The sequence below is a fragment of the Cebus imitator genome, unplaced genomic scaffold (genome assembly GCF_001604975.1).
Source record: "Cebus imitator isolate Cc_AM_T3 unplaced genomic scaffold, Cebus_imitator-1.0 Scaffold114, whole genome shotgun sequence".
Taxonomy (NCBI): Eukaryota; Metazoa; Chordata; class Mammalia; order Primates; family Cebidae; genus Cebus; species Cebus imitator.
In genome coordinates, this window is record NW_016107429.1 from 3,551,043 (window position 1) to 3,562,370 (window position 11,328).

The following is an 11,328-nucleotide window of genomic DNA, read 5'->3' on the forward strand; positions in this document are numbered from 1 at the left end:
AAAGAAATAAAGGTACACATTGTAATCCTTAGAGCAACCACTTAAAAACAAAAAGAGGGTCATATAGCTGATAAGCTAATAATGCAGATAACTGAATCATTTAAAAACTGCAATTCATTTAAAAGAAAGTGCTCTTGTTTGAATGTCTCTCCAAAAGTTGAAATGCAATTGCCATTGTAATAATGTTAAGAGGGGGATTTTCATGGGGTGATTAGATTATGAGTACTTTTCCCTCATGAATAGATGAATGCTGTTATCACAGGAATGGGTTAGTTATCTTGGGAGTGGGTTCCTGATGAAAGATAAAGTTTATCTCCCATCCTCTTTCTGTCTCACATGCTTACTTGCCCTTCCACTATGTTATGATGCAGCAGGAAGGCCCTGGTCAGATACCAAAGCCATGTTATTGTACTTCTGAGCCTCTGGAACTATAAATTTCTTTTCTTCATAAATAACACAGCCTGTGGTATTCTGTTATGGCAGCAGAAAATGGAGTAAAAGAGGAAACAAAAAGCAAAAGAACAACAAAAGAAATAGCAACATAGTAGAATTAAACCTTTCCATACCGCGTTTCATTAAAAGTAAATGGTCTACTAATGCTGAAACTCTATACTCCTTAAAAAATAACTCCCTCATTCTCTCTTCCTCCAGTCCCTGGAAATCACCATTGTACTGTCTCTATAATTTTTGCTACTCTCAGTACCTCACATAAGTAGAATCATACGGTATTTGTCTTTTTATTCCTGACTTATTTTACTTAGCATAATGTCCTCTGCTGCTTGTAAACATGGGTGCACAAATATTGCTTCAAGGCCTGTTTTCCATTCTTTTGGGTATACAGACAGAAGTGAAATTGCTGGATCATATGGTAATTCTATTTTTAATTTTTTGAGGAACTGCCACACTGTTTCTGTAGCAGTTATACCATTTTATATTACCACCAAGGGTGCACAAGGCTTAGTTCCAATTTTTCCACATCTCACCAACACTTGCCATTTTCTGAGGGTTTTTTTTTTTTTTTTAACAGTAGCCATTGTAATGGCTAATGGCTGTGAAGTAGTATATCTCACTGTATTTGATTTGCATTTCCCTAATGATTAGTGATGTCGAGCATTTGTGAATGTGTTTAAAACTACTGTATATCTAAGATGGTTAAGATGGTAAATTTTATGTTATGTGTATTTTACCATAATTTTAGAAATTAGAAGAAAAGTAACCTATCCTTAATGAAAAACTAGTAATCAGAATACCACAACATATAAAAAGCATTATAGACCATGACCAAATGGGACTTATTCCCAAAACACAAGAATGCTTCGACATATAAAAATTAATCAATGTAACACATTAATAGAATGAAGGGCAGAGGGGGACACAGGACCATCTCAACTGATGCAGAGGAAGCATCTGACAAAACTCAACATACTTTTATAATAAAAACATAAAATGAACTAAAAATAGAAAGCAACTACTCAAACATATTAAAAGCCATATATCAAAAAACCCACCACTAACATCATATTCAATAGTGAAAGATTGAAGGATTTTCCTCTGAGATCAAGAACAAGAGAAGGATGTCACTTTCATCACTTCCATTCAATATAGTATTAGAAGTTTTAGCCAGGGCAATAAGGCAAGAAAAAGAAATAAAGGCATTCAATCTGAGAAGGAAAAAATAAAATTAACTCTTTACAGATAACATGATCTTATATGCAGAAAATATTCCACACTAAAAAGAAAAAGAAAAAACCTGTTAGAATAACAATTTCAAAAAAGTTGCAGTACGCAAAATCAACACAGAGAAATCAGTTGTGTTTCTCTACACTAATAATTTAGAACAATGTGAAAAGGACTTCCCATGGTCATGAATTGAAAGATTTAATATTGTTAAGATAGCAATACTACCCAAAGTGGTCTGTAGAGTCAACATAATCCTTATCAAAATCCCAGTGATATTTTTTTGCAAAAATAGAAAAATCTATCCTAAAATTAATATGGAACCTCAAAGCTGAATAGCCAAAACAATTCTGAAAAGGTTCTCACTTTCCAATTATGAAACTTAATAAAGAGTTGTAATCAAAACAGTGTGGCATAAAGACAGACATTTAGACCACTGAAAAGAACAGATAATCTAGAAATAAATTTGTTGATAGATGGCCAAATAATTTTTGATACAGGTGGCAAGACCATTCATAAAGAACAGGATTTTCAAAAAAGTAGTGCTGGAAAAACTGGATATTCACATGCAAAAGTATGAATTTGGACCCCTAACTAATATAAAAATTAATTCAAAATGGATCAAAGACCTAAGCATAAAAGCTAAACCTAAAAAACTCTTCAAAATTCTGTGCATCAAAAGACACTATCAACATAGTGAAAAGGCAACACATGGGATGGGAAAAATATTTGTAAAACATATTCTCTTAGTAGGGATTGACATCCAGAATCTACAAATAACTCATACAACAACAATAAACAACCTGATTAAAAATTGGCAAAGAATGTGAATACAAATTTCTCCAAAGAAGATATACAAATGGCCAATAAGCACACAAAAAGATGCTCAATATTACTAAGCACTGGGAAATGGAAATCAAAACTATAATGAAGACCGGGCACGGTGGCTGAATGTCTGTAATCCCAGCACCTTGAGAGACTAAGGCTGGCAGATCACCTGAGGTGAGGAGTTGGAGATCAGCCTGGCCAACACGGTGAAACCCCGTCTCTATTAAAAATACAAAAATTAGCTGGGTGTGGAGGCACACGCCTGTAATCCCAGCTACTCAGGAGGCTGAGACAGAGAATCACTTGAACCTAGGAGGCAGAGGTTGCAGTGAGCCGAGATCGTGCCATTGTACCCCAGCTTGGGCAATGCTCCATCTTAAAAAGTAAAGAAAACTATATGATATTCTATTTTACACATATTAGGATGTCTACTATCAAAAAGACACAAAATACCAACCATTGGTGAAGATGTGAAAAAACTGGAATCCTTAACAATGCTGATGGAAATGAGTATAAAGAAAACATAAAACAGTATGGCAATTCCTCAAAAAATTAAAAATACATTATATGGTCCGGTAATCCCATTTCTGGATCACACAAAATAATTGAAAGCTGGGTCTCAAAGAGGTATTTGTGCACCCATGTTCATAATGGCATTATTCACAAGAGTTAAAAAGTGAAAACAACTCTAATGTCCACTGATGGATAAATGAACAAAAGATGGTATATATATACGATGGAATACTATCCAACCTTAAAAGGGAGGAAATTCTGACACTTGCTGCAACATAGATGAACACTAAAAATATTATGCTAAGTGAAATAAGCTAGGCACAAAAAAGATACATATTAAACAATTCCACATATACAATTTATTTAGTCAAATTCATAGAGACAGAAAATAGAAAGGTGGTTGCTCAAGACTGAGAGGAGGAAGGAATGCAGAGTTACTATTTAATGGGCACAGAGTTAAGATTTGGGAAGATGGAAAAGTTAAGGAGGTGGATGGTAGGAACAGCTGTGCAACAATACAAATGTTCTTAAAGCCTCTGAGCTTTACACTTAAAAAATTGTTAAAACGTCAAATTTTATGTTATGTATACTTTACCACAATAAAAAAAAATTTAATCTATAGTTTGAGGGCACTAAAATATATGGAAATACAGTATTTTGTAAATTATATCTGGTATCAACTTGCTACAGTTACAATGCCTGCATATAGTTTACTAAATGTTTAGTTTTCCTTCACTTCCAAATGGTTTATAATTTCTATGTATATCACTGCCAGCTGCTTAAGTAACTGCACTTTCCCTGTTTCCTACATTGCTGTGGCTACCAAATCAAAAACTATAAAACCAAAAAGGACTATAATCATATTAAAATGTTTTTAAACAATTTTAAATGTAAATTTTTATCACTCCCTAACAAGAAATACTAATGTGGCTTGCAGTAAGCCAAGTGCAGAGACACAAAATTAAACATTTCAAAGGCAACTGTCAAACTACTACTAAACTCTCCCTCTCTCTCTCTCTCTCTCTCTCTCTCTCTCTCTCTCTGTGTGTGTGTGTGTGTGTGTGTGTTGAGGGTGAGAAGGTTCCTAGGAATGTTTACAGTTGTTAGCAAAGCAGTTCAGTCCTGGCTGGGTTGTGGGAAAATTATGTAAGGTATTATATTTGAGAACATTTTACCACAATTTAAAAAAAGCTCTATTGATTAAAAAAATACAATTATATCAACTTATGAAAGGATCACATGAAATGGGTGAAGTTTCTCTAGGAAATTCAAAGTTCACAAACGTGGCTGTTTATCTAAAACTATTAAGCTACTTCTGAATTACTTTTTTGTGACATTTTCAATTAAACACTGCAGTTGTGGAATATTACTTTATATTGCATAGTACAGCAGCCCAAATCACAGTACATTTGTATCAAAAGGAATGAGCACTAAGGAATAAAAGTGTGCCTAAATAGAGGTATCTATTTACCTCCCAAACACAAGCACTTTCCAGCTAAGAAAATAGGAGGGTAGTGTATCATAAAATACCAGAAGCTTGAAATATTGCTTAGGCCCATGGCTGACTTTAGAAAACAGGTAAGATTTGAGGGTGTCACAAGAATACATTTCAGCTCAAGGAGCAATTAGTTTTGCAATTCATTCATTTCACAAATATTTTTTATGTGCTTTGTAATTCATTTACACCATAAGTATTTTTTATGATGTCCATTACATGTAAAGTTCAGCACTACTGCTTTGGAGATTGCGAAAAGGCTGCTCTGGTATAACAGAAGAAAATGGTCTGGGATTGTGCTCAGATCCATCATCTGTCTAATCATAAAATATGTTATTTAACAACCCTTATAAAGACTACTAGTAGGATAACATGAGATACAGATGCAAGACCCCAGCATAATATCTATACATTGTTCAACAAATATTTGCAGAACTTAAGAATAATGATACAAACAAAAATTCTGGCCTCAAAGCATACTATCTGTTTAAGGAGATGAGAAATGAACATAATTTTAGCGATAGGTAAAAAGTAATACACTTTGAAGAAGAATAAAATGTTTACAGAATTCAATAAAGGAACAAGTACTTCACCTTGAGAAGCAGCAATTATTTGATCTGGGTCTAAAAGCACAGGGATGATTTGGCTATGCGGGGATCAGGTGAGAGAAAATAAGATGAATGGTATAAAAGTGGGAAAACATTTTATTAAAAATGTATAACTGAGAAAAGCATAGAGAATCAAAGAAAGATGAAGTAATTCCATTTGGTTACAACAAGACCTATGTGGAAGAATTTAGAAAGCTGAAAATGAAATGAAAGCTGGAACTGGAGCTAGATTACAAATGGTATTCAATCCCAAATTAAGGCATTTGAAATAAAAGCAGGGTGTGACATGGTCTCAACTATGCTGACAGAAGAAAATCTGGTGGAAGTACATAAAATAAATCAGAAGATAGAGAAAGGATATGTGGATAGACAGTCAAAAGGCTACTATAGCAGTCCCAGCAAGAGATATTAAAGACCTAAACTACGGTAATAATAAGAACTGGAGAGCAAGGAAGTGATATGAGATTTGACTGCAATGGATCAACAGAAATGGTTGCTGGAAGTAAGTAGAGGAACAATTAATTACAAGATAACCTACATGACTGGAAGGATGAAGATACTGTTACTATAAACGGGGGAAAATATCAACAAATGAGACTAGGAAGTCAAGCACTTCATTTATAGTGAAATTCTAACTTACTTTTACTTGCACGTATGTGTGTATGTAGATAAGACACGTATACGTATATTCATATATATACACACTTTTGTTTTTTGCAGAAAGAATTATATACAGATAAATTATACATAGCTTATAACTGATATCTTGACAGTTTTGAAACTTGTCAGGAAAGAATGTTTAAATATAAGTAATAAAATGTAACAAATATTGAAAAATTCTATCTACTTTAGCAAATATGCTTAGACAGTTTCTCTATAGATAATCATATTCCATTCTATTCGACTCTGACACAACAAACTAATTTTACCCTTCATTACTGAAAGAGCTCTTTAATGCAATAAAAAACAGCGTAATGTTTCAAAAGTTCAAGCCATAATTTACACTTACTCTGTGTAACTCCCATTTCTCAATAAGGTGTTCCACTTCACCACCAAGAACTGTAGTGTTAGAGTCATTCAAAAGCAGGAATCCATTTTTTATGTCAACAATGCCTGAGAGCTTAACCTTAGTTCCAGGTGGTGTGTTCAGGCTAAAGCAAAGAGAAAAGAGTTAAAAACACACTGAAGCTCAGAACACACAGACATAGGGAGGGGAACAATACACACTGGGGCCTTTTGAGGGGGTGGGGTAGGGGGATGGAGAGCATTAGGAAAAATAGCTAACGCATTCAGGAATTAATAGCTAGGTGATGGGTTGATAGGTGCAGCAAACCACTATGGCACACATTACCTATGTAACAAATCTGCACATCCTACACATGTACCCCGGAACTCAAAATAAAAATTAAAAAGAAAAAAACCCAAACAAACAAAAACAAAACACGTTGAAGCTCTTTCCCAAACCTAGAATTCAGTTTCATATTATGACCTAATAAGGTTCTTCAAAATGCACTAACACTGAAACTAATTTTTCAGGAGGCTGACTACCCCCAGAGAGGAAGTTAGAGGACCAGGAACAAAATTGGGATTTTGTTTGTTTGTTTGTTTAGACAGGGCCTTACTCTGTTGCCCAAGCTCCTTGAGTGCAATGGGCAGTGGCATGATCTCGGTTCACTGAAACCTCTGTCTCCCAGGTTCAAATGATTCTCTTGTCTCAGCCTCCTGAGTAGCTGGGATTACAATCGTGCATCACCATGACCAGCTAATTTTAGTATTTTTAGTAAAGACAGGGCTCCACTATGTTGGCCAGGCTGGTCTCCAACTCCTGACCTCAAGTGATCCACCTGCCTCAGCCTCCCAAAGTGCCGGGATTACAGGCGTGAGCCACTGCACCTGGCCAAGATTGTCATTTTTTATCTCAATGACAGATAAATGAGCTTTAATCTTAACTTGCAAAAGAAAAAAAAAAGGTGGACAATAACATCACAAAGTTGGGATAAAGACATGATAAATAGAATAAAAGCATAAAATACTTTTTCAACTATGCTATGGTATACAAATATAAGATTTGACCTTTTTTTACTCTGAACTTTAGCTGTGCACAGCAAAAAAATACTGTTTTTTGTTACAAGATTGAATTTCAACACAGAAGCTAGCTGACCAGTAATAAACCTACAAATTTAACATCTGTATGAGCCATAGTAATTTACACAAAATAATGCTTTTTTTGTTCACCATCTAGTCAAAGATCAAATGAAAGTTATTTATGCACAAACTTTAAAAGGATTTTTATAGGCTAATTTTAAGCTATTTATATACTAAATTTAAAAGAACATTTCTATAATAGGCTAATAGTATCAGATTTGGGGCAAACATTACACCTTGCCTCTTTTTTTTCTTTTTTTTTTTTTAAGGTGTGCACTTTTATTCAACTGGTCTCAAGTCAGTGTACAGGTAAGCCTTGGCTGCCTCCACCCACTCCTAGGGAGACCAAAACCCTTCATACATCTCAAGTTGGGGGACAAAAAAGGGGTAGCCACAGAGGCTAACATCTTTCAAAAATAAAATAAAGAGGCATTAAGGGAAAGATTTAAAAATTTTTGCATTACATAATTTACACAAAAGCAATGCTATTATCTCCCCTGTGTGGACTCGGGAGAGGACTGGACCATTGTCCTTAGAGAGAAGTGGGGTGGCTTTTGGGAGGGCAAGGAACTTCCTGTAACAATGCATTTCACAATATTTGAAATGACTATTAAAAAAAAGAACAATGTACAAAGTCCTCAGCCACATTGTAGAACTTTGTGAGATGCAGCCCTGAATTTCAGAACAATAGATGGGATAAGCAGCCCATTCAGGGCTGCTTCTCCCTGTGCACACAAAGCAGGAGGAAAAAAACACTTAACCAATTTGAGTTCCTTTTCCCCATCATTATTTATATATCAGTTTAATTAAAATTCACCAGGTACCCACCGCTTTGTGCCATGTCCTGGACTTTCAAACGATACTGTGGCAGTGAAATCATAACTGTCTTACAAATATAAAATGAACATGTGCCAATGATTTTATTTAACTCACTAATTAATGAGGAGACCAATAAAATGTTAAAACTATTTCAAAGGAGAATTTGCTTTATAAAGATTTACATTTTCTACTGAATAAAAATTCATTTGTGTTGTTACAGAGAGGAATTATTTGTATTGTTATCAGTTTGCCACAATTTATGTTCCACTCCTACAGTTGTAAAATAGCCTAGTCAGAGATTAGCCAAAGAATTAAAGGTTCCCAACCCCATAGAATTAGGTAATTCATGCCCAGCATTCCATAGCAAGGGTCTGTAGTCATCTCTATGCCTATTTCCAAGTCTTGAACACTTCTTTTTTTTTTTTTCCTGGATAGAAGTCACAGCTATTCTGTAATAGGGCATGGGGACAGGGACAGAGACTCAAAGCTCTGAAGAATCACATCTATTCCTTCTGAAAGTCTCTGCCATCTCAGCCGCTACTTTCCACTTCAGGTTTTCATTATCTCTTAACTTTGGTCAGCTCCTAACCAGTTTACCTGGCCTTCACTGAGTCCTTTCTTCAGTGTTTCTCAGACCTCCATGTGCAGACAAATCACCTGGAATAAAATGCAGATTCCAATACTGGAGGTGTGAGAAAGGCTGAGTCTGCATTTTTAACAAGCTCCCAAAGGCTGCTCCTGCATCTGGTCTTTGAAGAGCAAAGAGTTCTCCCTTACGCAGTTTTATAAGCCTACTATGGGCCAAGTATTCAAACGTGGAAGAGAAGGATCAGGAAGGAGGTTAACAAAGTCTGAAATAACCAGATATGAAATGAGATGGGTGTGGATTCCAGTGGTGACATCTAATAGTATCATTATAATATTATTTACTCCTCACAAAGCTAAAGAGCAATTACCTTCCAATAATTAAAAATGCTTTCAAAAACATTTTTGAGTTACTTGATAAACTGTTTAGGGTCTCACTACAGAGGGCCTTGCTTCTGTGGGATTATCTGACATCACTTTAACTTTCATTGCCAGTGATAATGAATTCAGGATCATCCAGCTTAATTGCCACGAGAACATCTATCTCTGGTAGACAATGGCAAATGTAAAAATACTCTTTGACATGAAATTTAAATGTTTATTATCAACTGTGGTGTTTCCTGACTTTTAATAATTATATTTGTATCTTTCCAGTATTAATTGCTACAAATCTATAGGAATACACTGGTCTCCCCTTATCCTTGAGGGATACATTCCAAGATCCCCAGTGGATGCCTGAAATCACGGATAGTAGTGAACACTATATATATACTATGCGCAAGCTTCTTTTTCCTTCTTCACAATTTCATAGATTAAAATACTGTTCTTACCCTAGATTTTAGCAAGCTAAGCATACAATTTTTTTTCTTTCTTTATTGTGAAGAACTTTCACCTTTTCACTTAAAGGAAGCCCTTTGTGGCTTTTCTTTGGCGTTTCCAAACTGCCAGCGTCACTACTCTTGCATTTTGGGGCCGTTATTATGCCAAATAAGGGTTACTTGAACTCAGACACATCTATACCACTACAGTGGATTTGATAACCCAGGTGGCTACTAAGTGATTCACAGGGAGGTAGTATAGACAATGTGGGTACCCTGGACAAAGGGATGATTCATATCCTGGTCAGGTCAGAGTGAGACAGCATGACATTTCATCATGCTGTTCAGAACAGTGTGCAATTTCAAATGTATGAATTGCTTATTTCTGCAATTTTCCATTTATTATTTTTGGCCTGCAGTTGATCACAGTTAACTGAGACCTGGGGTAACTGAAACCCCAGAAGGTGAAACTGTGGATAAGGAGGAACTATTGTAGAGTATAATAAAATATAAAATACAAAGGGAAAAACTCGGAGTAACCAGAAGATAGAAATATGCTTTGGAAATTTTATTCTCCTATTAGCCCCTCAAAACTGGAGACAGATCTGTAAACCGACAATTGCTATACAGAGTGACTAATGCTTTAATGGCAGGATATGTGGGAATCGTGGAAACATAGCAAAGAGACACCTGATTCATCCTAGAGTTGCAGAAGAGGTTTCTTTACAAAAGGGCACTTAAGCTGAATCTTGAGGGAAGAATAACAACAGACCAGGGGGACCCAGGAGTGCGAGAGACCCAAGAATAAGCACATAGCATGAGCAAATGCAGGGAGGCATGCCATGGTGTTTAACAAAAGAAGTGGGGGGGACAGATGGAAGAGGGGGAAAAAGGCAAGACCGGTGAATGAACCTGTGCATTAACTCAGGTGCATTAACACTGTATGCCCTGATTAGAAATGGTGGGCTATTTTTAATGAGCAAATGATTTATATTCACTCCATAATATACCAGTTTTTCCCAATTCTTACTGTGGAAAAAGCACATCTGCACCTTCTAGCTTCTAAAGTGCATCCACATTCAGAGTTATGCCTGAGCATGCTCACAGAAAGTCTTTGGAATTTTTATAAGTGCGTCTTTGATGTGATTTTTATGAGCAGTGTTAATTTCTTTCCACATGAATAGCTTTAATAATGCTGCAATCTAAATCCTGTTTAAATTAGTTTATATTGTTTTCTGCTTTCTCAGTGAATACAAAATTGAATTTACAGTTGAGTATTGAAAATGACCACTCCCAATATCCTCCTGTAGCCATCCAGAGGGAGTTACTGGCTTAGTCTTAATTAATATAAATTAAAGCTACTTCTTACATGGCAACAAATATTGACTGGAGTTATCAAGCATGCCTTAACTAATGTTTTTTTTAATTTAATTTGAATGTCAGTACATCAATCATATGTTGCCCTGTCAGTTTCAGAAAGTTCAGAAATGAAGATGAAATTGGGAGTTTTCAAAACTATATTCCTCTTTTAGGCTAATGGAATTCTGCCTCCTGGTACTTGTGAACATGTTAGAAAATCTCTTGGATACTTAGTTTTGAAATCATGTATTTTCAGTGGCTTAATCCTAAGAATATTGTTTCCTCTTTCTGAAATGATAGTCTGCTGGTGAACTTACTGTGCTCTGGATCTAGGTGTGAAGAGCAATAAAATGCAGCTTTCAGACCATTTGAGTAAACATACGTTTTTACAATTTAAGTGTGTTTTTCATGATAGTAAAGTTAGTCTATTTGTGAACTGAGCACCACAAGCAAGAGAAGGAAATACCACCTGTATATGAGA

At 35.5% G+C, this 11,328-nt stretch overlaps 1 protein-coding gene across 12 annotated transcripts in view; it reads right to left on the reverse strand.

Moving 5' to 3' along the window:
* Positions 1-11,328, reverse strand: part of TDRD3 (tudor domain containing 3) — a 183,519-nt gene that overhangs the window by 101,610 nt on the left and 70,581 nt on the right. For all 12 annotated transcript variants that reach the window (XR_001828155.2, XR_001828156.2, XM_017538772.2 and 9 more), the window contains one exon: positions 6,131-6,272. Coding sequence is in view for 10 of the 12 variants with exons in the window: in XM_017538772.2 (XP_017394261.1) it covers positions 6,131-6,272 (142 nt within the window). In the remaining 2 variants the exon portion in view is untranslated. The remainder of the gene's footprint in view (positions 1-6,130; positions 6,273-11,328) is intronic.